General features: G+C 40.9%; 2 protein-coding genes across 3 annotated transcripts; both read right to left on the bottom strand.

Annotated features, from left to right (window-relative positions):
* Nucleotides 1–599: 599 nt before the first annotated feature.
* LOC148416999 (vitellogenin-1-like) lies at nucleotides 600–9,452 on the bottom strand. The gene is made up of 33 exons (XM_088425609.1): nucleotides 9,413–9,452; nucleotides 9,109–9,126; nucleotides 8,728–8,879; nucleotides 8,396–8,647; nucleotides 8,158–8,319; nucleotides 7,926–8,074; nucleotides 7,695–7,845; nucleotides 7,458–7,615; nucleotides 7,232–7,397; nucleotides 7,022–7,147; nucleotides 6,715–6,933; nucleotides 6,358–6,575; nucleotides 6,176–6,273; nucleotides 5,978–6,102; nucleotides 5,804–5,905; nucleotides 5,597–5,716; nucleotides 5,255–5,441; nucleotides 5,089–5,182; nucleotides 4,826–5,011; nucleotides 4,607–4,745; nucleotides 4,335–4,542; nucleotides 3,797–4,257; nucleotides 3,685–3,726; nucleotides 3,543–3,611; nucleotides 3,257–3,463; nucleotides 3,029–3,171; nucleotides 2,800–2,935; nucleotides 2,318–2,703; nucleotides 2,151–2,245; nucleotides 1,294–1,388; nucleotides 1,038–1,203; nucleotides 795–950; nucleotides 600–722 (listed from the first exon to the last, which is right to left on the bottom strand). Exons 1-33 carry the CDS (start codon nucleotides 9,450–9,452, stop codon nucleotides 622–624), a joined length of 5,127 nt encoding a protein of 1,708 aa, XP_088281735.1. The 3' UTR covers nucleotides 600–621.
* Nucleotides 9,453–13,951: 4,499 nt separating this feature from the next.
* LOC148416998 (vitellogenin-2-like) lies at nucleotides 13,952–25,193 on the bottom strand. 2 transcript variants are annotated; one of them, XM_088425593.1, is made up of 34 exons: nucleotides 24,961–25,193; nucleotides 24,853–24,873; nucleotides 23,721–23,872; nucleotides 23,410–23,661; nucleotides 22,903–23,061; nucleotides 22,677–22,825; nucleotides 22,453–22,603; nucleotides 22,219–22,376; nucleotides 21,984–22,149; nucleotides 21,767–21,892; nucleotides 21,462–21,680; nucleotides 21,168–21,385; nucleotides 20,991–21,088; nucleotides 20,796–20,920; nucleotides 20,547–20,648; nucleotides 20,330–20,449; nucleotides 20,065–20,251; nucleotides 19,895–19,988; nucleotides 19,521–19,706; nucleotides 19,296–19,443; nucleotides 19,013–19,217; nucleotides 18,246–18,754; nucleotides 18,135–18,179; nucleotides 17,997–18,065; nucleotides 17,705–17,911; nucleotides 17,488–17,630; nucleotides 17,269–17,407; nucleotides 17,069–17,198; nucleotides 15,842–16,025; nucleotides 15,676–15,770; nucleotides 15,496–15,590; nucleotides 15,256–15,421; nucleotides 14,208–14,369; nucleotides 13,952–14,124 (listed from the first exon to the last, which is right to left on the bottom strand). In XM_088425593.1, exons 1-34 carry the CDS (start codon nucleotides 24,998–25,000, stop codon nucleotides 14,012–14,014), a joined length of 5,133 nt encoding a protein of 1,710 aa, XP_088281719.1. In that variant the 5' UTR covers nucleotides 25,001–25,193; the 3' UTR covers nucleotides 13,952–14,011. The 2 variants fall into 2 exon arrangements, with proteins under 2 accessions (XP_088281719.1, XP_088281718.1); XM_088425592.1 differs by having other exon boundaries at nucleotides 19,013–19,443.
* Nucleotides 25,194–25,996: the final 803 nt, after the last annotated feature.

Genomic DNA, 25,996 nt, shown 5'->3' with positions numbered 1-25,996 from the left:
CATGTAGAGTAAGGCTTTTATTTAACCTAAAATGACGATTATTTTTTATTCCAATATGTCCCCATTCGCATCACATATTGAATGTCATTTAGGAATGCATGTCACAATTTGTCTTTAAGCCCTTTATTTAGTATATAAGTTGAATTCCCTGTAAAATATTTGTCATAACATACTCTCTTAGACACGTGAGGCTTTTTTGGTCGGGAGACCATGTACATTGCATTAAAAAAAATTGTAAATGTAAGCTTTTTGTCACCCCTATAAAAACGACCCTGTATAATAATAACCCTTTTTTGAGCGAGAAAAAAACTATGAAGAGTTTTTTTTTTGCAAATAAAATGACCATATTGGTGTTGCTGCCATTATTAATACCCCATATAAGATCATTGTTTTTTTTTTATAAAATGTACAGTGTTTTCTAAGATTTTCTTTTTAGTTGTACATTATTTTTGTTCATGGCTGGGCCCGAAGTCTCTAAATGGCTGATTGCTTTTCAAGAGAGTTGTAGAGATGTGCATTTATGAAACCACTTTTGCAATATTATGACTCAACACAGAGATCATTTTGAGATGCACTTTTATTAAATTCAAAACTGAGACGACGTTGACAGGGTAAATGTTGTTATGCGCACTGAGGAGTGCAGCTGCAAGCAATATGGGCCTGGGTTGATTCCCTCAGATCCACGCTGTAGTTGGAGAAGTCCCGGGGAATCATGGCGCCACCTGCGTGTACGAGATAAGACCAAGTTGAGAAACTGAATCCTTCTGCTGCTGCGTGTTTTGTTAAAGACTCACCGTTAGCCTGACAGTGGAAGCCAACTCTGACGGGGGTGGTCCTGACGGGGACGCAGCCGGGCAGGCAGCGCAGCACAGGCTCAACGGAGAAACATTTGGAGTCCTGGCCTTGGACGTTCCTCTCCAGCTGCACAGACTCGAGCCTCATGCGACACTCTGGAAAAAAAAGTTCATTCTTGTAGCCTTTACTTTCTTTGTTTCAGATGTTCCTTCCTTAGAAATCTTTCACGTTTAATATCTCACCTGTGGTGTCCTGGCAGCTTTCGGCAGGCAGGACCCAGGAATGAGCAAAGCTGACGGCGTTCTTCGACACGTGTCCGTTGGGAGTGCGGTATTCCTGTCTTATCTCACCGTCGGCCTTTCCACAGAGTCCGCAAGTCTGTCCCTTGATCCAGTCGGCGACTTTGATCTGCGTGGAAACATGGAGTCGACCAGTCAGTCGTGTGCAAAATACAGATGTGGGATTGTCAACTTAAAACGCGCTTCAAACGTTGATTACCTTCCAAGCGCTGCTGTCAAAGTAGACTTCGGGAAGTCCCAGGCTTGGGGCGTAGACAGAGATGCCTTGTCCGTTTTGTCTGATCTCAATTTTAGCTGGAAATACCAAATGAAAATTATTGAGTTAGATTGAAAGGACTTGTATTAGTTCTTACAGCATTGTTACAATTTTAAGACATTGTTTCGGGGTAAAAAAGACAACCATGTGCAAAAATCCCCCCCAAATATTTTTTTTCTCAAAAAGTCAACAGCATAGTCGAGTTTAAGTAAAGAACAAGGCTTAAGAAAGTAAACAACCATGTAATGCAAGGCGTTTAAAAAAAAAAAAGACCAAATACAACAACCATAGTAAAACTGGTATGGCATTGTTCAAAATAATGATCAAGTACTATAAGACACCGTTTTTAGAAAGGTCTTATAACAACTTTAGGAAACAACAAATGACCATTAGGTCTTATTTTGACAGAGAAAAGGCCATAAAAAATAAAAAGACCAAATTAATAATTGATAAATTAGTTAATTCATTGTTAAACAATTATTAAACAAAAGGCTTTTTTCCAGGTAAAAAGACCATGTATACAAGGAATTAAATTTCCTAAAACACAACCATTTAAAATAAAGGCTTCTTCTGATGACGTATAAAGTATTACTGCAGTTGTTTTTTTTTTTTTTTTAAATTAGTAGAGGAAGATGTTTGTTTGTTTTAACAACCACATGGCATATTTTTCAGTTTTTTTTTTAAACGACTGTATAGTAAGACATAGTTTTAGGGAAAATACAGAAAAACAATAAGATGTATGGCAAGGATTTACAAGTATTTGTTCTTACAGCAGTGTTACAATATCATTAATGACTAACCTGATGGATGCTGGTACGGCAGATTGCTGGTGGGCACCTCCCTTCCATTGACCTTCACAACCACATCGGTGTTCCTCAGGTACAGGTCGATGTCGCTAAGAAAGTGTGAAAGTAAATCATTTTGTTGCATCATCGTAGCTGATTCAACTTTTCTCATTGCAACTTACATGTCTGCGATTTTAACGTTGATATGGTTGCGCACATTATCGTCCTTCCTCAACAAGACCATGAACTTCATCTCCTCGCTGCAGTCCTGAGCCAGAACTTGGTAGCAATACTGAGGCATCTCGTTTTTGTACCGCTTGTTGTTGAATGTGGTCACAGTGTCTCTGCTGAAGCTACATTCAGCTGAACGGCGGAAGAAGAAAGAATCATTTGGTACGCGGATGTGAAATGCTCGCTGCGTTTGTTCTGTGCTCTGAATGCTACCTGCACCGGCCTTGGAGACCAAGAAACGGACTTTTTCAACCACGTCCTCAAAGGGTGTGAGTCCCGTTATGCCATCGAATGGCAGAGCAACGGGGAGACGCAAAGCCAGCTTATAGATGCTGCGCTGTAAACAAAGACGACAAAAAAGAAACCAACATTTGTCAGGAATCGGCACTTGCAACAAATCATCGTCTCTCCAGAAATGTTTGATCGTCCATACTGTTGGTGTCTTGAAAATCAAGTCCAAGGTTCTTTCTGATGTTGCGGCCACAGTGAATGACAACTGTTTGACGCTGTTGTCGGCCTTTCCTCGGATGAAGCTGTCCATCACGTAGGTAGGAATGTACTCATAGGCCCTGTGATGACATTTTAGACATTGTCATATAACAAAACACGAATTGAGACAAAAATCCACTCGCGTAGGAATCGAGATTACACTCAGTGCATACCTCTTTGCGTAGCGCTTGAAGGAAGACGGCAGTTGATTCCATGTCATTCTGAGGCGAGCTGCTGGGCTTTGACCAAGAAGACCAGTCTCAGCGGTGACCATCATGTCGTACTGTTTGCACAGCTCTCCCCAAGCCAGTTTGGCCTTTCGAAAAACAACGATCGTCATGCGGCGGTTGACAAAAGCGGCGATTTTGGAAATGGAAAAGTGGGCCCGGATGTTTTCTCACTGTGACTTTGTGCTTGCTGAGCACAACACCATCAGCACAGAGCCTCCAGTTGTTATCAGCAGCCAGGGCAGCCAGGATTATCTGAAGTCGAGCGGTACTCTTGTCTGCGTAGCCAGTGATTTGGTATCCCTGGAGCTTGCCGTCGGTCCTCACGGCTTGCAGGATGACAGCAAAGGCAGGAGCATTATTGCTGGCAAGGAATTTGTTCTAGGAGAAGGGAAAAAGCAAAGCAACGTTTAGCCAAAAGATTTGAGATACAAATGCTTATTGTGTTTCAAAAGATCACCTTGCTGTAGATGGCCTCAAAACTTGAGGCGCTGCTTCTGCTCTTATGAGACGATGAGGTAGCTTGAGACTGCAACGACAAAAGATTGCCAACATTCGTTCTGCGCATTCATTGTTGTGTCTCAGCGACCAAGCTCACAAACCTTCTTGTGGTTCCTCGCAAAGTTGAGCTTGTAGTTAATTCTCTGTCAAGATGAAGAAGAAACGGATTCAGAAATTCCGCAGCCCAGCAAAAGTCTCTTTTGGCATGCTTACCTTGGAGACGCGACGGCTGGAACGAGAGGAACGAGAGCTGGCGCTGAGGAGGGATTCCAAACTAGACGCGGAGCTGCTTTGAGCAAGCCTGCTGTGTTTGCTGCGGCTGCTTCTGCTGCTGCTTCGGCTGCTGCTGCTGCGTTTGCCGGGACTGCGTTTGCTGCTTCTGCTGCTGCTGCTGCTGCTTCGGCTGCTGCTGCTGCTGCTGCTGCTGCTGCTGCTACTGCTGCTGCTGCTACTGCTGCTCTTGCGGCCGGCGCTCACTGAAGCTGAAGAGGACTTGCTTGAAGAAGAGGAGGAAGAAGAAGAGGTGCCGTTCAGAAGTTTCTTGAGCTTCATCAAAACTGGTTTTCTCTCGATAATTTCATCTTCAGCCAGATTGATCTTCTTGATGATCTTCTCTGCGGTCTTTGGTCCGATTTGAACCAGCATCTCCAGTCTTTCAATGGATTCTTCTTCATCTGAGATTAAAATGACATTTGTTAATCATTTACCTAATGCGCTTTCGACATGCTATGTGCTGAACTCTGTTACTTACCACGCTTCACCGACAAGGAGGCATAGTGCTTTCCGGCCATTCTGTACAGCAAGATGTTCCTGATATAAGCGGCGTTATCAGTGGCAACCTTGACACAGCCTTTAAGACCAGTTCCGTAAGCTTGGAAGCAGTACTTCTTAGAGAATGCTTTGTTTTTCATGAGGTATGCCTCATTTGCCATATCCTGCATGATCTCTGAAGACGCAGCCTTTTGAAATGAAAAAAACAGATCAATGGCAAGTCCATATTTTTCGACTTACTTGAAAGCTTACCATACTAGCAGAACGAGAGGAGGTTTTTGAGGTGATTGTCTCCTTGGACATTGGTTTTGTGTATTGGGAGGGGATGAGAGGTGTGATTCTGGCATTGGGGATATCCTCAATGTTTCTCACCACAGCGACGTTGACGACCCTGTTAAAGGATCAACGTGTTTATGTTAAACAATTACAAGTGAATACTGTTCTGTGTTCTAACTGAAAGTAAAGTCTTACTCAATAGCCGCAACCTCCTCAGGTGTAGACACGGGCAGGGCCGCGATCTTAAACTGACCCTCGTTGATATCAAGTTTTGCAGAAATGGAGGCTGGCGCAATAGAGTTGAGCTTGGCTCTTGTGATGAGAGCAGCCTGGACAACTTCAGTGTTTACTCCAATCACAGCAAACATGTTCATGACAACACTGGAAGCAGAAGATGTGGTTTAAATGTTACGGTCCAAACGATGATATTTGACTTTATTGTCAGAATCGCTATGCACCTTGGTTTGATTTCAGCCATAAGCTCAATTTTGGACTTCAGGAGATGGCGGAACTGGATGGGCTCTGGCAGAGCTGGAGTTGCGGTTGCCTTGACTACCAAGAAAGTACACATTTAGTGTTTATCTCATCAGAAGTAGTTATTGTAGTATGAGAGGCAGTACATACCCTTAACGGCAGCAGAAGTCACGCCAGTAGTGTACAGGCTGAGTTCCATCGGGAATCCAGCAGCTGTTGGCATGATGCCCCTCACTTCAGTAGTCAGCACAGGCTTGGAAACATGGTAAGAGGCTCCTGACAGCAGAGATTTGATGGCATCCCGACCAAGCTCCTGAACAGATGGGCCATTGGCCATCTGTGCAGAAAGATGAATCCCAACAAAGTTCTTGTCAAGGGTTAGGGTTTCTTCTAGGGGGTCTTTATAACCTGAAACTCCTTAAGTTGCTGTTTGCAGGGGTTAGGGTTAGGGTTAGGGTTTGCAAGTCGGAAAAGCTTTCAAGATAACATTACCATGAGGGCCTGGTTTATCAATTCCTGGTCGATGTCGATGAAGGCGCTTTCCTTTCCGAACATCCTGACGTAGATGGAGGCGAGAGGCTTGCTGTTGGGCATTGCCCTCCAGTCAGCCAGCTGTCACATCACAAAAAATAACAGGCAACTTAAGACAGATCGGCATTATATGACATCTAGGGATTGATTTCTGAATTGATGGCTTACAGCTTTGATGACACGCTTCATCTTGGTGATCCTGTTGGCATCGTCGGCCAATGCATGGCTTTTCAGCATAGCCTCCTGGAGTCCCTCAGCTCTCACTCCAACCTAGAAAATGATCAATAATGTCAACCAAAATTCATCCCCTTGTAACTCAAAGTACGGCATCTAGAATCTTACTTCAAGAAGATCAGCAGCAACTCCAGCAATGTAGGCACTTGTCTTAGCCACGATGGTTTTTGGCATTATGGTGGCGGCATCATTGATGTAGAAAGTACTGGTAACGGCACCAAGCATCAAGGGATCTGGGCAAATTCATTTAGTTAACAGCAATATGGAATGTGGGGGCCGGCCTGTAAAATACCATCAAGCGCTTACGGCTATATAAGTCGGACTGAAGGGCTCTGCTGAAGCGGAGGCTCAGTCTATCCAGCTTCTGGCCCAAGATCCTGACTGCGACGTTGCAAGCAGCGGCACTGTAATACAATTTTGCTCATATTAATTGGTGCAAAACAAATCTAGATGACCATGAACACGGAGTATTTTGAGAGGGCTTTTACATGGAAGCGTGGTGTGGAACAGTGCTTCTGGTCAGGGACTTCATGTGAGAGTAGGTGAAGCTGGCCACCTGCAAGTTCTCCTCCATCTTCACAAGGTTGGCAAGACTTGTCACCAAGCCCACTGGCGGGCGTGTCTCGAAGATAACGATGCACGCAAGCATACGGAGCTCAGGGTGAAGAGCCTTGTCCATGTACAGCTGAAGAGCAACTTCCTGGACCTAATTTAGGGGAGACATGTGGAGACTTTAATTATTGGAGAAAAGGAATGAAACCATCAAAGATGACTTCAGGGTTAGGGTAGGGTTAGGGGTTAGGGTTTAATGCTTTCATGTCTGTTTGAAGCTTTTGATGATTTACCATTTTTGGTTCTCTCTTGGCGATGTTCCTCAAAGCCATGATTGCCTCAGCGTGAACTCTGGTGGGAAAGCTTGTAGCTGTTGTTCCATGAATGGGAAGGACCTTTGTGATTGGCTTCAGGCTCATTGGATGACCGGCGTTACTCAAAACCTTCAGGATGAAAATCATTTGCTGGCTGTCGCTCTTGGAGATAGCCTCGGCAAGAAGGGTGTGGACGGGCTGTTTGAGAAAACAAAGAAATTCAGTCACCTCCCATTCAAAAATTGAATTGACCAGCCGGAAATGCTTGACAATAAGATCGTTTCACCTTGACCAGCTCAACGGGGCAGGCCGGCCTTTCGGCGCAATATTTAGAAATCATGGTACCATATCCGAGCAGCACAATTTCATTCAGAACTGGGTTGTTCCTTATTTTGTTGTTGACTCTCAAGCTCTGGGAAAAAAAAAAAAAAAAGATTGTTAAATATGTCATTTTCAATCAAAGACCAATGTTGAGGGTGAGGAAAGCTATACTTACTTCAAACATCTGAATGACCTCATTGTTGGCTGTCACCAAATGAACCGACGCAAACAAAGCTTGAGCCACCTCGACCTTGGTGAGTTCATCGGACTCAAATTTCTCAACGATGAATCTCAGCGCAACGGGAGTTGCAACGGAAGGAAGTGCGTCCAAGATCCACTGCCTGGAAGATAAAAGCCAGTAAGATGAAGTTCCTTTTTGCAAATGCTGATGAAAATTTTACCTGTAGGCAATTTTAGCCTTGTGCTGACTCCAGATCATTTTCAGATCTTCAAGTTTGGCCCTACGAAGGATTTGAATGAGCTCCAAAAATTTGAGAGGCGCTTCTTCATGGACTCTCTCCATGTTGTTGGTGATGATATAGTTTAGAACCTCCGCAACCTACAAATAAAATTGAGGTCAAACATCCTATTTCTCTTTTTTGTGTTTGAGGATCTCTCAAATAATTCCAAGGAGGTACCTGAGTTTGAATGTTGGTGATCTTCACAAGCTGAAGGGGTGTTTGCAGCAGCTCGGTAGAGAACTCATACTGGAGAGATCCACGTTGACGATACTCGGCCCTCACGGGAGTGATGGGATTTTTCTGGACCTCGACGAAATCCAAACGTTGCCTTGGGAATAGTGAGATAAGATAAATTCGCTCGAGTGGTGGTCTCCTAAATTTGAAAGACATTATTTTATTTTTTCATACTTGGTCTCCATTTGAGCAGCTCCATTCATCTCGTTGAAAGGTGCGAACTGGATGACCTCATTCACGGATGCTTCCATGATCATGATGCCGTTGGGAACTGACTTCAGAACGTAGTTGTATGTGGTTGCTCCCTGGAAGGTCTTGGAATCCTGGTGGACAAACGTTAGCCTTAGCGCACCGCTACGTTTTCTGCCATCGACTTATGCATTACAAAACGTGAACACGCAATTACCCGCTGACACTTGGTGCATGTCTCAGTGTAGGCCAACCCGATGTTCTTCACAATCCTTTCCTGACAATGATTCAGATCCCTGGTCTTTGTCAGGAGGATGCGTTCAGCCTTATCATCTTCAGTGATGGCATAGAAAGTCTTGCACACACCCTGAGCTCCAGCCTCGAGACAAAGGAAGACATTTTATTCGATGCAGTTACAGATACCTAAGCAAGGCGATGCGGCAGCTCCCATTTACCTCCTGCATCTCGTAGACGTTCTGCGTCTTCTTAACGTTGAGCTGCAGGACATTCAGGATACCTCTGTAGATGTTCAGCACCATGACGGAGACTCCCTCGGGTGCAAACATTTTCCCGACAACACCGTTGGAGTACTCGAACTTGATGGGGATCATGAGCTGAGACGCCAAGGCTGAAGACAGCTTGGTGGCCGGGGTGAAAGAATCCTTGGGCCAAACATCGCTGTACTCGAAGAACTCAGGTTCAGCAAGCTACAGTTTCGAGCGCCAATGTTAAATTGTTGCCGTTCCCACTCAGATGCCACTTGAATATCATCGCCGATTTACTTTACCTTGAGCATGAGCATGTTCTGTTCAATGGCGCTGATCATAACTTTGCAGCGGACTTTGAGTCCAGCTCTCGCCAAGCCTTCCTCCGGAAGACCGCCGAGGAGCAGTGTCTCATATTTGTAGACGTAAGTCTTACCGGTGGCAAAGTCAGGGGCTTGAAAAGTCAAGGTGGTTATTGGCACATGCACAGATAACACTTTGCTATAAATTATACTTGACTTTTAATAAAACATAGATCTAGTCTTTGCATCTTGGACCGCAATAAAAAAGCATGGATTGCCATTATTTCTTAATTTCTATGTTAATCACGTAATCACTTAAAATTCTTAGCTAAATATCACTTTATTTCTAGCAGGAAAGATTGAATTGAAATTTACACTTACCGAAGTTATGCTGACAGGCTAAAAGGAGCGAAACAGAAAAGCACAATTAACATAGGTATCGGGAATCAAACTACACGATCGGCCTGAAAATGCAAACAATTTGCTGAGTGCAATTTTTTGAATTAACAGGATCAAATTTGAATTGGAATGTTCATTCAAAACAATGAAAATAAATCATTCTAAATCTAGGGAGAAAAATGAAACGTCAAACAGACTAACAAAGTCTGAGATAGAACACCACCAAGAAACTTGTAAGAGAAAAAAGAACTCGTTCTAAAAAGTGAATGATAGCACTGATACTCACCCGCAAGGGCCAGAGTCAGGGCAAGCACAACCACTCTCATGGCTGATGGGTCGTACTTGTCGGCACTCACAAGCAGCCTTTTATAGTGAAAAATTGGGCTGCCCACCTATTTACTTGGTCAAAGTCAAGCATCATTTGTAAATATTTGCTATCTTTTTGACTCTGAGCCATCTAAAGAACATAATGCATAATATCGTAAATATCATTCATTTTAGTCACGGGCTGGGAAAAGTTTATGATTATTTATAATTATTTATAATTTTTTTTTAACTCCACTATTATCATCCTAGCTGGAAAAATAGAATGTATATTTATTTGATTCAGTTTTGTTATTTTTACTAAAATAATTATCTGAAATTATTGTTAACCTATCACAAAAATGTTTATCATAATAAAATTCATAATATACTTGATTGTACTGGGTAATGGGATCCTTTTCGTATAGTGCAAAAAAAAATTGATAGATAGATAGATAGATAGATAGATAGATAGATAGATAGATAGATAGATAGATAGATAGATAGATAGATAGAACATTAAATATATTATAGTGTACTTTTGCAATTTTACTAATGGATTTTAAAACTTATAAAGCTATTCTTACAACTAATGAATGATGTTTAACTGATTAGAATTAAAATGGATTTTTTTTATTTGATGAATTAAATATGTTATATTGCACTTTAGAGGTTTTACTAATAGATTTTAAAACTTATAAGGATATTCTTGCAATTTATGACTGATGTTTTACCAATTAGAATGAACATAATTGTTTTTTGTTTGATAAACTAAATATGTTATATTGCACTTTTGAATTTTTCTTAATAGATTTTTAAAACGTATACAGATATTCTTACAGTAATGAATCATGTTTTACTGATAATAGTTAAAATAGTGTTAGTTTTTTAATTTGATAAATTGAATATGTTATAGTGCACTTTTGAAGGTTTACTAATAGATTTTAAAACATAAAGATAGTCTTACAATTAATGAATGATGTTTTACTGGTTAGAATTAACATAGGGTTATTTATTTTTTATTTGATAAACTATTATTTAAATATTACAATACACTTTGGAGGTTCTACTTATGGATTTTAAAACTAATAAAGACATTTATTTTGACTTATAATCAGAATTAAACTGGTATTCTTTTTTTTTATTTGATAAAGTAAATATATTATAGAGCACTTTTTGAGGTTTTACTTTGAAACCTATGAAGATATTTCCTACAATTAATGAATCTATTACTCTCTGTGACATCTGTGTCAGATTTGGTTTCAAAGTTCGCACCAACAGGGCACAATGACTATGGTTGTTTGCGCAGTTTATTTGATGTCAGTGTGACCATGTTTGACATGACATGTTAACACTTGTCAAAGTTGTCGGCAAGATACAACGTTTAGGGGGAAAAAAAGCATCTGCGCAACGTGGACCAACAGAATCAATTTGATTATTTTCACTCATAAGCTACATTTGCTACATGTTGCTATGCAGCACGGTGATATGCAGAAGTCTGAATACTTTAATAATCAATCAAAAAATATCAAAAAATTGATTGGTTGTGTATTTTTTTGATATATATCTTTATTTTTGCTTTATTACAAACATGGGAGGTGTATGGGCTATCTAAAGAAGCATGACAAAAGCACAAATTTGAATGTAAAAATGTAAAAACATTTTTGTTTGTTCTACTATGAGCTAAAATGTGCATTGGGGAATGTTTTGAAGGTTTGAGATACACAAGAATAGAGAGCCGAAGTTCTGACTTTTTATAAATATCAGTCCAGGTAAAAAAAAAAATAAAAAAAAAAAACTCCTTGGGCATGTTGTATTACTATAAAGATAGGTTGCAACTGGTATTTTGGATTTGTCATATACAAGGGATGTCACCAGATGTGATCTTCATAAACCAAGGTTTTTTTTTTTTTTTTTTTAAGTGAATAAGACAATGGCGTGAGATTAAATTTATCTTTAAAAGGCACATAATGTGTTTATTGAGGATTTTTATGGATTGTTTGTTCTGGGCATTCCCCTAACCCGAAGAGGGTAAACCGCAAAATCCCCGACATCATGTCGAATTAGATTAGAAAAACAAAAACTCATACTGTACGAACAAAACAGGGGTGCTAGTTCTTCCATTTGTGTCCAGTAGAGGGGGCCATTTATTTATGCCAGGCTTCAGAAAAACTGCACCTTGACCGAGTTGTTCATGTCGGCCATTTGGAAAACCGCCACTGCTCCCAACTTTCGCCTGAGATCAGTGACAACATGATAGACTGACAGATTACTCATCCATCTGTTGACCTAATGCTCTATTCTTCCCTCACTTGTGAATTGGACCCTAAGATACGAGAACTCTGGAATTGCGGATTCACATCCCATCTGAAACGCATGACCTCGAAAGCAGAGACAAAATGCTTAGGCCACAAAACTGCAATAACAGCCCCAAACATTCTGTATGGATTGAATACACTGTACTACATATCGTGCGTATCATTCTCTATAGACCAGCTTTTACCAGGGAGGCTGAGGAATTTAACCTCGAGTCACCCTCCTTTAACCCTGGTGGCATATTGTTATAAATTATAGAAATTCGTTTTTTTATGATATCATAAAAGAATCATTGGGGAAAAAAACACTAGAAAGCTGAAATTTTCAGAAGGTGATTACAACATGTAAAATTCCAATTTGTGACATTTCTATGTGATTGTAGCAGGACGTGTGAGATTTTGTATACAAAAATATTAATTGTCCAAATTTTGGACCATACAAAACCATTCTAATTACAATTTTTGAGATCCATTTTAATATGATTCATTACATTGATTTTCCTGTGATTTTTGCAACATTCCGTTGAATGGTGGTCAAACTATGTCAGCAAACAGAAACAATTTTGTTGACTTGTTTCACCTCAAGACAGTAGGTGGCGGTAGAGACCAGTTAATGGCTATGTCTTAAAGTGTCATCATCACCTGTGGGTGTTAATACATTTAACCAACTTAAGTATGGCTAGAACTCATGCCACTGCAAAATTTGAGTGGCTGAAAGAAAACAAATATGCATAAATAACTTTAATTATGACATCTTTAAAAGCATTTACAAAATTAGGGAAAAATGTATAGTTGGAATATGTATATGGTAAGCCCTTTTCGGGGGTTTCGCAATTAAGTTAGGAAAAAATCAATTGTAAAAAAAAAAAACTACATTTATGGATTTTTATCCCCACATGTTTGCATCCTGGTATGTCACGCATCTGATTTACAGAAACAACATATTTAGGGTGATTTTTTTTTTTTTTAAAGAGGCTCTGGTTTGAGTATATTTTTCTTTATTTCAAATAGGTTACGTGAATGTCTATCACAGCTTGAAGGTTCTGGGTTTTAACATTCGTGTGAGTGCGTTATATTTATAATAAAGTGATATTTCCACTGTGTTTTGTAACGTGTTACTTCCAGGAAGTTGTTAGTCATAGTCTGATTAAAAAAACAAACAAAAAAAACTCCAGAACTTTGAGAACCATTGCAATATTGTTACTCTCGCCACTGCCGGGGCTACCGGAAGTGATGTCATAATAGCTAGAAAGTAGACTACACCAATAGGATACTGCAATTTTTTTTTTTTTTGGATACTGCAAAATGTCCTATGCGCCACATCAGTGGTTATCAAATGGGGTACGAGTACCCCTGGGGGTACTTGAAGGAACTCCAACTCGAGATTTTAAATACAACAAACAAAAAGTACTTTAAAAATATTTAAATGTTTCATGAAAATATAAATTCATCAAACACATTTTATTTTCGGTAGATTATTGGATTTCATTATTTTAAAAACCCAGATTCTCAGAATGATTGGACCCAATGTGTGACGTTCCACCTCTCGTTACCTGTCAATCACTTACAGACGCAAACAATTGAGTCGTGGTTGAAGCATTTCTTCTGAAAAAAGACAGAGCACAAGTGCAAAAGGCCAAACCAGACGGTAGGATTTTGAAGATTGTTTTATTTGGATTTGAACCCCCAAGTTGCAACCCACCCAAGGCACTGCTAACAGAAACTTGCTAACAGTTAGCTAACATGAAGCCAGCGCATCTGCAGCGCTATCTTAAGGCGAAACATGCATGTCACTGGTAAGTCACCAAGTTTGTTTTTTTTTAAAAGAGGAAACGTTCTAAATTCAGATAATCTCAAGATATTTTTTGGAAGGCCTCCATTGGAAGGCAGCCACTTATTTCTTTTTGACAACAGGTCTGACGTCCTGATGATTGTTTTGTGAACAAATATTAATAATTAAGTTAATGATTTTATTTTTGTGAATTGACCTCTACTATGATCCCCAAAGAGGACACTTTATATTGAATATTTATATTTATTTCTGTTTTAGTACAGGTCCAACCCTTTATTTTGATTATTTTTTTGTGGACCAATAAAATGACGTTTGAAAGGTTCTAAAGATTTAAGTTAGTTATTGTAAAGGTTCTAAATCAGATTGAAAACAGCAAATGACAAATTCCATTCGTCACACAGTTTTATGGTTTGAGTTTACACTTTATTGTGACTGGGAGCGGTCATGTTAAAGGAAATGAATGTTGCTGAACTGTTTAAGCACACTGAGTAGTGCAACGGCAGGCAATGTGGGATTCGGCTGTCTCCCTCAGGTCCACGCTCTTGTCGAAGATGCCGCCCATGCCGTCGGAACGGTTCACGAGAGTATCTGCGAAAGAATACGGATGGTCAGCGGGGAAAGTGGCGAAGAATTGAAGATTTCCAAACTCGTGGACGTTTTGGCGGACTCACCAGCAGGCAGGCAATGGAAGCCAACTAAGACGTTGGTGGTTCTCAGCGGCATGCAGCCGGGCAGGCAACGCAGCACGGGCTCCACGGAGAAGCACTTGGATTCTTGGCCGTGGACGATCATCTGCTTCTCCAGCTTCACTGACTCGTGCTTCATGTAACACTCTGGAAGAGGTTTCCGCTCAATTGTCAATATCAAAAATAAATATTGTATGCTTAATCCTCATGCTTTGTTTGATTTAATTTGAGACAGAGGGTGGCAATTTTGGCTGCTTACTGTACAAATAAATAAAAAGCCAATTTTTTCTTTACAGAGTGTAGTTTTAAATGAGCATCAGCTTTTTTTATTAGGATATTAATTGGGGCTGCAACCGATGATTACATGATTATTTTAACCATAAATTAATGTTGAAAATCAATTGTATAAATGATATTTTGATTTTAATCACTTTATTTAAAAAGGGTCAATGCAAAAACATTTTGTAATGGTTTGGACAGGTGCTCATTTGGTTCATAACGCAGGAAAACCTTAAAAAATGTTGGTTGCTGATTTTCAAAGTAAAAGCAGGTGATAACAAATGTTTTATTTTGATTCATCACACTGATAGTCAGCTTTAATTTGAGAATATTTCCGGGCGGGAGACTGATATTCTGAGCAATTTTCGTTCTCTAAACGATCGATCCATTAGTAAAAATGCTATTCGATTAATTGTTGAATCTGTGCAATTAGTTATACTGTGTTTTTACAGTCAACAAGTCTTGATGGTCACTAAAATTAGTTTCTTAATTGATTGTTTAACCTAGTTAAAAATAAAAACAAAAATGAAATAAGCACTCTCGAGAAAGAAAGTCACAATTTTATGTAAACAATTATTTGTATATGAAATGATCTGTAGTCAGAAATGACCAAATCAGACAAAAAAAAATTGAACTTTTGGATTGTTTCATTAGATTTGCCTTAACACAGCAACATTTTGAAGGGGAAAAACAAATTGCCAACCGCGAGTCTGGAAGGAGGTGTTAACGGACAAGTCGGATGCAACGACTTCACCTGTGTTGTCACGGCAGCTCTCGGCTGGCACAACCCAGGAATGAGCATAGCTGACTGCGTTCTTGGTCAAGCGTCTGTTGGGGGTGCGGAACTCCTGTCTGATCTCTCCATCGGCCTTTCCGCAGAGTCCGCAAGTCTGTCCCCTCATCCAGTCCACCACTTTAACCTTGAGAAATGAACAACGCGAGCAAGCTTAGTTTCCTTTCCGCTGTGGCCGCGCCCCCACATTAACCTGACTACCCTCTGGACGTCGACGTCAAAGTACACTTCCTGAAGACCGTGTCTGGGAGCGTGGAGAGCGATGCCCTCGCCGCTCTTTCTGATCTGAATGTCGGCTGCGAGAAACGCATCAACAAAACGTTCATGAAGCGTTGGCTCGCAATACCCGACGGACGACTTGAAGAGGAGGAAAAAGCGAACCTGTTGGGTGGCGGTACGGCAGTCTACTGGCGGGGATTTCTTCTCTATTAACCTTCACCATGGCAACACGGTCCTTCAGGTACAATTCCACGTCACTGATGGAAAACATTTCAGACATGTGAATGATGGTCACTCGTTGGCTTTTTGGTTATGAACGCTCCCTTACATATCTGCAATCTTCACAGTGAGCATGTTTTGTTGGCGTTCTTGGTCTCTCCTCAGCATAACGATGAATTTAGCCTCGCTGGTGCAATCCTGGGCCAAAACCTGGGGGCAGGAGTGAGGGAACTCTGCCTTGAACTTCTTGTTGTTGAATGTGACCACACTGTCCCTCTCCACTCTGCATTCAGCTGCAAAAAGGATCCACAAATAATCAGCATGTTACATGTTACATAACAAGGTTGGGCTGATCTCAAATGTTAGGCTTCAAAACTATTTGTCCAATAAATAAAATCATCAATTGAAGACGTGAGTTGATGAAGACATTATTTTCTTTCCTCGGATAACCGCTTATTACTGTAAACGTAAGAAAAATACTGTATTTTAGGTTAATTGTAGCAACAATTGCTAATGCTCTGCATGACAGTAAAATACAGTGGAAATGTTGTGAGAAGGCCGACTTCAAAATAAACCTTAGGTTACCAAATAATATTATGGACACGAATGCCTTGTTAAGCTTTTATTTTGAAGCGTGATAAGTCTCTCTCTTGCTCGCACTCCCGATACAAAAAACATAATGTTCCAAAATTACGTTCAGTTGCCAATTCAGAGCGCTAATTAATGACTTAATTGCGCTGACATTGACAATGAGGACGACTTGGCTCCATTACAGCGGTGTCTAGCATAAATTAGCCGCTAGCTAGCAGCGCTACTATAGACTGGTATACGTAAATGACTTTGGCGTCGACGGCCTGAAGCAGTTGCCGTTCCTACTGATCACATTTTAACAAAGCATGCTAAATCAAATGTGCTTTCAATTGGCAAATTTTATGGGGAGAAATTTGAAGGAAAGTAGTGTGCTGTCAAGCAGAGTTTAAATTTAAGTCAAAAAATGTTGATCATCAAAAATTCATATGTTGGCCATTCATAATTAAGAGGAAATGTGATATTTTTCTTCTGTTTATAATTACTTTTCATCAAGCACAAAAATATAGCTTTTACTTTTATTCAAATACTCAATAATTATTTACAATTTTCAGTAGCATATCCAAATATCAAAAATAGTAAATATATAAGCGAAAGTCCATTTACCATTTGAAGCCCTATACGAAACGTAAGAGAGCCTGTATGTACAAATGGCTAAACTTTTCAACAAGGTTTATATTAATTATTTATTTATATTTTTTTGTCATTGTGTATTTATTTTTCCTTAAAAGAAAAAGGAAGTTTTTACCTGCTTGAGCCTTGCTAACCATGTAGGTGATGGTGTCAACCCAGTTGCCCTGGTATGGCTGCAGTTCTGATGCAGTGTCTCCAATGGGCAGATACATCGGGATGGACATGGCTCTTTTGAAGACGGTCCACTGTAAACAATACAGTTGTGATATATTATCCGATTCGGACTCATAAAGCATCGTCAAAAACGCTGTTTACCTTTGGTGTTTTGAGGACAACGTTCAGGCTTTGTTCCGAAGCAACGGCCACTGTGAATTTGATCTCATTTGGAGCATTCTTGACCTTTGCCAGGTTAAGACTATTCCGCAGAGCGACTCTAATAATGTACTCGGACAACCTAGATGTTGGAAAAAAAAGGTTAAAAAAAAGAAGAGAGACTAAACTATTTGATAAGGTTTTGCAGCCTGTGACACTTACTCCTTTGCATAGTGCTTCACGTCGCTTGGGAGTTTTTGCCAAGTCACTTTCCAACGCGCTGCCGGCTGTTGATCAACAATACCGGCTTCGACTGTGATCTGAGTCTCGTATTGTTTGCAGTCCATACCCCAGGCGATCTTGGTCTGAAAACGTTGAATGCCGGAAGTTAGCCCTGGTTCAAAATCGTGCGAGAATATATCGGACGTCGGAATGTTACCATCAGTTTGTGGTTGCTCAGTCTCACGCCGTCAGCACAGATTCTCCAGTTGTTGTTCTCGGCCAGGTTGGCAACGATGATCTGCAGTCTATAATTCTCTTTGTCAAAGTAAGCTGCGATCTGGTATCCTTGTTCCTTGTGGTCGGCTCTCACAGCACGGATGAGGATGGTCACACTTGGTTTGACAGTGCTAGCGAGGTACTTAGCCTGGATAAAAACAAAGGGTTTGTTTTACAAAAGTGTTTTTTTTTACAAAAGGAACGCATATGACTGATATCGGTATGTGACTGACTTTATTGTAGATGTTCTCGAAACTCTGGGCGCTGCTTCTGCTGCTGCGGCGAGCTGAAGATCGTTGATGCTGCAAACAACATTCATTTAACCGGCCAAAGGAAAGTTCATGATATTTTTAATGTGCAACGAGAAATACCTGGTGGACGTGGGTCTTGGTAAAGTTCATGTCATACAGTTCTTGCTGCAAAGGTAAAATATTTGTTACTTTTCTTTATAGACTGGATGCTTTCAGAAGTTTGTGTCTGACCTTCATCATAGTGCTGCGTCTGCTGCTGCTGCTGCTGCTGCTGTGGCTGCTGCTGCGTCTGCTGCGTCTGGAGACGGTCCTGGAGGAGCTCGATCGAGAGCTGGATCTGCTGCTGGAGGATTTGCTGGATTTGCTGCTGGAGGATTTGCTCGAAACAAGGGCGGATCTGCTGCTGGAGGATTTTCTAGAGGTACGCATCTTGGATGTTTTGGACATCGCGTCACGGACGTCAGCCATCTTGCTTGTTTTGCGAGAGGAACTTGAAGAGCTCTTGGATGAGGAAGAAGAGCTTGAGCTGCTGGGGCGAGAGCTGACAGAACGGGAGCTGCTGGAGCTGGAGGAGGTGCGGTTCTTCAGACCGGGAGCAAGGATCTTCTTCAGTTTCATCAGGACATTCTTGTCCTCAAGAATGGAATCTTGACTCATGTCAATGACTCTGATGATCTTTTCTGCTGCTTTCTCTCCAATCTGAATCTCAATTTCAACCTTCTCGATGGCTGGTCCGGAAGCTAGAACCGAGGACAGAAATGGACTTTTTAGTAACCGCTATTTACTGTACACTCTATTGAGACCCCAGCCATTTGTGTCCACTGTTGTGTCCATTTTGTTTCAGCAATACAGCAAAGTTAATTTGGCTCTAAGAAAAAAAACACATGAGACATAATTGGAAAGGCTAGGATGTCCTCTATAGAACTGTAGCTCCAATGAGTCAATAGCTTTACAGTGGACACAAATGAAGAAGCTGGGGCTTCCTGGATTCCACTTACCTGGTGTAACCTCAATAAAAGCCGAATGTTTTCCAATGAGGGCATACAGTGGAACGTTTCGGACGAAAGCCGCATTGCGAGATTCAACCACAGCGCAAGCCTTGATTCCGAAGGTTTCAAATTTTCCACACAGCTTTTTCTCGAATGCCTTGATGAGTTTGGTCATTTCGCTTGATTGGTCAGAGATCAGCTCGGATGACACTGACTGAAACAGCAGAACCAAAAGAACATTATTGCTTTGCAGAAAAGTGATCAAACACTGCGGATTGTGACTCAAACTTACCCTGGCATCAGTCATAGAGGATGCCATCACGGAAGACCTGGAAGAGCTCCTCTTTGAGGAATGTGGTGAATAATCAGCTGGAATCACTGGTGTTACCTTAACAGCGGCAAGGTCTTCCACATTTCGTGCAATAGCAAAAGTCTCAACACTGTTGGGATGCAGCAAAAAGAAAACTTAAGAAATGAAAAACCTATCACTTGAATGTGTTAAGAGAATTGGACATACAGTGCAGATGCAATCTTGTTGACTCCCTGGACTGGCAGAAGGTCAAACTTGAAGTTGCCCTTGATCATGTCAAGTTTTGCTTCAATCTTTGCTGGAAGAACAGTGTGGACCTTGGCTCTCGAGACCACGACTGCCTGGGCCAATGCCGTATTCACACCCATGACTGCATAGGTATGCATGGAAATGCTGCAAGATGCAGAAATATAGAAATTAAGGCTGTGATGGATGCATCAAGCAATCAAGTATTTGCTTGGAGTGTGTGTTCTTTGTCTCCAGTCTCTCTTGTTGAATACTCCAACAGTGTATGGGAAATTACATTGTTTTGTGGATTTTTGTAGCTCAATGAAGAGGTTCTTTCAAGTGTCTCAGCTTACCTGGGAGTAAATGCAGCCCTCATGCTGATGTCTGACTTCAGAAGTTGGGAAGGATGGAAGTTCTGAGGAAGAGGTGGTGTCACAGTGGCTTGGACTGTGGAAAAGTGAAGGGGTAAATTAGTATAATCACATTTTCACACCAGTGATATTGAAGCGGACATCAGCCTTACATTCAACCTCCGCAGTCCACACAGAAGAAGTATAGAAACTGAGCTCCATTGGCAGACCGACAGCAGTGGGCAAGATGCGACGGAGCTCAGCAACCAGCATTGGCTGAGCGTAATTCAGTTTCACTCCAGCCAGCACCTGCTCCAAAGCCTTCCTTCCGTAAGACTGAGCTTCTGGTCCAGTGACAAGCTGTAGACAACACACGATATGGTGACTTTAGACCACGAAGAGGTCTTTACCCAAAATAGAATGTTAGAAAACACATACCGCCATGAACTGATCAACCAATACTTTGTCGACATTGGCAAAGGCAATCTCCTGACCGAAAAGTTTCATGTGTGCTGAGGCAAGGGGCTTGCTTGAAGGCTGAGCCCTCCATTCAGAAAGCTGGCAAGTGTAAACATAATCAAAGTTAGGTTTTTTATGAGAGCCGTCTCCCATAGAAAGAAATGCTATCAATATAGAAAAGATCATATAGACGTACAGCTTTGAGAACTCGTTTCATCTTGGTGATCCTATCGGTGCTGTCAGGAATATCTCGGACCTTCAGAAGGGCTTCCTGGATTCCCTCAGTTCTCACTCCAACCTGATGTGGTAAATATTATTGCACTGTTTAGTGTTTTTGATTAAAAAATAAAGAAAAATAATAATCATGTACCACCATTCAAGAGCCACAGGCCAGAATAGTAAAATAGTAACTAGATTGAACGCCAGCCTCTTATGAGCTTTCTACCTCAATGACATCAGCGTAGGCTCCTGCCAAATAGGATCGAGCTTTGGCTATGACTGCTCTGGGCATAACGGTTGCAGCGTCGTTCACATAGAAGGCACTGGCGGCAGCACCCACCATCCAGGGGCCTAGAAAAACAAGATGGGAGCTATTAGTCGGAAAAGCCTCGCGGACATTAATATTGTGCTGCGAACTTACTGTAATAGCCATCAACAATGAATGCCCTGCTGTAGCGATAGCTCAGTCTACTAAATTTGGGGCTGAGGATTTTCACAGCAACATTGCAGGCTGCAGCACTGTAAAGAAAACGTTCAATTAATGAACTCTGGCAATGACAGTGGCGTCCAAGAACTGAAATGGGGAAATAGGACTTACACGGGCAAAAAGTCGGGAGTGGTGGACCTTGTCATGGACTTCATGTAAGAGTAGACCAAGCTGGCAACCTGGAGATTTGGCTCTTTCAAGGCTGCTTCAGCAAGGGTAGTCACCAGGCCCATGGGCAGTTTAGTTTCGAACAGCACGATGGCAGCAACCATACGAAGCTCTGGGTGAAGAGCTCTGTCCATAAACAGCTGAACGGCGACATCCTGGACCTAAAAAGCACAAAAGCAAAGAATGAGAACTGCTGCTCAGAACAAAAAAGTGAATAACCAGTATAAATTTTTTTACCATTTTGGGCTCTCTCTTAGCAATGTTCCTCAGGGCCTGAACACCTTCGATGTGAACTCGCAATGGCAGATTAGCGGCAGCGCTGCCAAAGGTGGGTAAGACCTTCAGGATTGGCTTGAGACTACTTGGGTGTCCTGCATTACCCAGAACTTTGAGAGAGGTGATAATCTCCTTAATATCAGTCTTGGCAACAGCCTGGGTAACCCGCTCGTGGATAGGCTGCGGAGGCAAATAAAAACATATCGCCGATGTTACAAAGATAACAAATCCAGCTGTGGAAAAGCAAATGTAAAAATCCATCATACCCTGACGAGATCCACTGGGCATGTTGGGTACTCTGTGCAGTACTTAGAAACCAGGCTGCCATAGACTAGCATAACAACCTCTTTAAAAACTGGAGTCTCCAAAACCTTTTGGTGCTCAGCCAACTCCTGAATTGAGGTTAAGAGATAAAAATAAGTCACGAAAATATCGATTTTCTTCTGTGGCGCTGACTTTAAACTGCATGTAATATTGACTTGCCCGTAGGAGTCTGAGGGCCTCCATGTCAGCGGTCATTAGGTGCACGGCAACCATCAAAGATCGAGTGGCTTCAGGAAAGGTCAGCTCACCAGCGACAAATTTTTCCTTGATGAATCTCAGTGCAACATGAGTGCCAATGGCAGGGATGGTATTCAGGATCCATTCTCTGGAAGAGAAGATTATTATCTACAGCTCATTATCTGGCTCAAGATTAGGAATATTTTTCAATCCGTACCTATGAGGAGTACGCGATTTGAACTGAGACCAGAGGGCCGCAATGGTCTCGTATTTGGCGGAACGCAGCAGCTGGATGAGCTCAATGTACTTCAGAGGTGCATCTTCATGGACTTTGGCCACATTGTTGCTGACCAGGTGGTTCAGAATTTCAACAATCTGTAAATCGAAAGGAGAAGTTGTGCGGCTGAAGATGAAAGGTTGATGGAGAGAGGCTTCATGTTTAATGAAGTACCTGAGCCTCAGCATTGGTAATCCTAAGGAGCTGGATGGGGGTCTGAAGCAGCTCACTTCCAAACTCGTATTGCAGGTTTCCACGATGGAGGTATTCGGCTTTGATTGGCTCCACTGGAGTTTTCTCGATCTCCAGGAATTTCAAGGTTTGCCTAGGGACCAACACTTTTTATTGAGTAAATTCTCCTTTTGTTGGAAAACTTTTTCTTTTTTTGTAGTACATACCTAGCCTCCATCTGGGCAGCACCGTTCAGGATATTGATAGGTGAGAAGTGAATCAGCTCAAATGAAGACGCCTCCATGATCAGAGCACCAGTGCTTGATGGTTTCATGACATAGTCGATGGCTGCTGTTCCCTTCAGGGCATTGCCTCTCTACGTAAACATAAAAAAAACAATGTTAACACAATTACATATCACAGGGTGGGTGATAAGTGATAAGCGCTTATTACATGGCACTCGGGACATCTTTCCATATAGGCCAAGCCGATATCCTTGACGATTCTCTGCTGGCAGTGGTTCAAGTCCTTGGTCTTGGTCAAACGGATGCGTTCAGCCTTGGCGTCCTCGGTGATCACGTAATGGGTCTTGCACACACCCTGCACGCCAGGCTATTCCGCCATGAACAAAGGGTACGTGTCAGCTCCTACATTTTTTTGTAGAACCTAATCGATTATTTAGTACTGAAGTACTTCGAGTAATTGATTCCTTTAGATACTAAAGTAATCCATTTTTAGTACTTTAGTAAACAATTACTTAGGTACCAAATTACTTGAACTAAATGAGTATTTTAATACTTAATTCATTCATTACCACACGTTTTTAGAATCTTTTTAGCGAAATGACTGAAAATAAAGTAAAACAATACAGAAAAAAGCACGTTGGATTAACAAAAGGCAAAAAAGTCTTATTGATTAAATGTGTTTTGAAATATTAATTATGAAAGCGATGAGTTGTACCTCCTGAAGCTCATAGACGTTCATGGTCTTCTTGATGTTCATTTGGAGGATGTTGAGGATTCCCCTGACGATGTTCAGCACCGTGGCAGAAACGCCAGCCGGAGCAAACACTTTGCCGACAACTCCGTTAGCATACTCGAACTTGAGCGGCGTCACGAGTTGAGCCGACAGGGCAGAGGTAAGCTTGGGCGCTGGAACAAAAGCGTCTTTGGGCCAGACGCCGCTGTACTCAAACAGCTCTGGATCCAGGAGCTATGGAGGAAGAGGGGGGCGGTTACTAAAATGTCCATACGAAATGCCGTTTACGTTACCTTCAGCATAAAGGTGTCGGCAGTGGATGCGCTGATAAGAACTTTGCTCTTGATTTTGAAGCCAGCCCGAGCCAGGCCCTGCTCGGGAAGGCCACCCATTAGATTGGCTTCATATTGGTAGCTGTAAGTCTTTCCAACAGCAAACTCCGGAGCTGCAACAAGATACGGTGATGCAAAGGGAAAAGCAATCAAAATCCTTTCTGATTGCGTGATTGCTTTCTACCCTTTTACTATTCTGTCTTTTTATTTTGTCATTCAATTTTGTCTATATTTCTTTTTTGTATACTTCAATGTGCCCCAAAAATGAATGTTTCCCAGGCTGTTAAATTTCAGAAATGGATCACCATTCAAAATCCGTATTGTTAATGTCAGTCAATACATCTTGGCAATGATTTTTAAAATTCCCATAATCCCACATCCCACATCCCACAAAAAAATCTCCATTTTCACCAATATAATTTTTTCTCATTCGACTATTTTTTGTCCTTCAATTACTACTACATTTTTTAACACTTTCTCAGCTTTTAAATATATTCCAATTACTAATGTTTTCTGAATTATTTACTTTTCTCATTACAAAAGTTCACACCTTTCCAAATATTTTTTATACAAAAAAAAATCCCTATTCATGTCACATTTAATATTTCAGATGAAATAACTTTTACTTTATGACTGATTCTTACCCTTCGAACCCTGCAGCACATTTCTAAAATTTCAAAAAATGTTTAAAATGTCCATATTTTTTTTAACAAGTCAAACATTTCCACATTCAAACTGTAAAGTTCAAACTCAGTTTGTTTCTCCACATTTCTGAATTTAAGCAAAAACATTCTGCTTTTTCAGCTTTTACCTGTAATTTTTTCCCATTTTTATAACCAATTCTCTCATTCAAAATTGAAAGTGTTCAGCGCATTTTTCCCAAATTTTAAAAGGAAATCCAATCATTTTAAGTTTTTATATTTTCCAATCCAATTGACAATTATTTGCCCCAAATTTCAAAATTACAGCAAAAAAAAAAATACCTTGTCACGATTCCATACAATATAATTAAAAAGCCACGCTTTCCGTAATTTTTCATTTAGCTTTCAAACATCCTCCAGAAATAGCTCATTTTTAGTAAGGGTTCACTTACCAAAGTTGACCTGGTTACCAGCTGAATAAAAAGTGAACATAGGAGTAAAGCGTTAAATCACATTCAAACGCAAGCAGAAATTGAAGTAGAAAAGGCGAGAAGACATACCCACAAGGGCCACAGCCAAGGCTAGCACGAGCACCCTCATGGCGATGGATGTGACTGACCCACGGCAGACGCTCCTTTATAAAGGCGCTTCTCTGCTGTACGCAAGCCCAAAAACCACTATGATTAACCAGGCATCTATCTGCCGATGGTGTTATCTTGCGCCGGCCACGGCGGTCTGCCAAACATGACAAATAAAAAATGTCACAAATAAAACGAGTCAACTCAACCTGACTTTTGCCTTTTGAAGTTCCCGAGTTTTTTTTTTTCTTGCCCCCATCAGTAAACCCCATTTCATTTCACATTTTGATCTCAGATGTGTGTTTTGATTTTATTAACCAATGAAATACAACAAGAACCCAATGCATTATAATAGCAATGTTGAGGTCATGTTTGATGAGCTATTACAGTAAGGAAGTGTTGTTATTTTTTTTTTTACCTTTTTTGAGCCGAAGCATAATTATTTGGGGAAACAAAAAATGTAGGTACACAGAAGCCAAAAAGTCAAACTCCTCCATCACTGTCACTGGTTGCTGATAGTAAGATGAAGCCTTATGAACCATCAAAGTATTTAGCCAAATGTGCAGACACATGCACAAACAATTTATTAGGATTCATTTATTCTATGGCGTCAACAAGAGTTGACTGAACTATAATACAGTCTAATTTCCCCCTTCAAAACAGTAAAAATGGTAAGAAATAGGAAGGTGCTTGTGTTACTTTATTTTTTTGCATTTAAACACTTTTTTTTCACCCCCATTCTCATGATTTGAGCCCTGCGGCTCAATCTCTCAATTTATGGAACAACTATAATATGAAATCGAACCGAAAAGATATAAATTGATGGTTGTGCTCAAAAAGAGTTTGAAAAGTATAGTATTAATAACATAAAAATGATGTATCAATTGAACAAGAGCTTGTATAAACGTTTGTGTCGTGTAATGTATATATCGGTGGTACTCAAAATGGGGTCGGCGGACCCTGAGGGGTCTGTGACCTGACTGCAGGGGCTCCATTGAATAATTTGGGTTATTAATAA

Source organism: Hippichthys cyanospilos, chromosome 10, assembly GCF_059441005.1.
Source record: "Hippichthys cyanospilos isolate Australia breed blue-spotted pipefish chromosome 10, RoL_Hcya_1.0, whole genome shotgun sequence".
Lineage (NCBI taxonomy): Eukaryota > Metazoa > Chordata > Actinopteri > Syngnathiformes > Syngnathidae > Hippichthys > Hippichthys cyanospilos.
This window is presented reverse-complemented; position numbering and strand designations above follow the sequence as displayed.

Bases quoted from the DNA above. Each gene is read 5' to 3' on its own strand.
- LOC148416998 (XM_088425592.1), bottom strand. From the start codon at position 25,000: ATGAGGGTGCTCGTGCTAGCCTTGGCTGTGGCCCTTGTGG. The intron at 22,826-22,902 runs GTAATAAGCGCT...ATGTTTACGTAG, and splicing joins AAAGATGTCCCGAGTGCCAT to AGAGGCAATGCCCTGAAGGG. The intron at 19,444-19,520 runs GTATGTCCAATT...GCATCCCAACAG, and splicing joins AACAAGATTGCATCTGCACT to TGTTGAGACTTTTGCTATTG.
- LOC148416999 (XM_088425609.1), bottom strand. From the start codon at position 9,452: ATGAGAGTGGTTGTGCTTGCCCTGACTCTGGCCCTTGCGG. The intron at 5,183-5,254 runs GTATGTACTGCC...CTTTCTTGGTAG, and splicing joins GACTTCTGCTGCCGTTAAGG to TCAAGGCAACCGCAACTCCA. The intron at 3,612-3,684 runs GTTTGTGAGCTT...TTGTCGTTGCAG, and splicing joins TTGCGAGGAACCACAAGAAG to TCTCAAGCTACCTCATCGTC.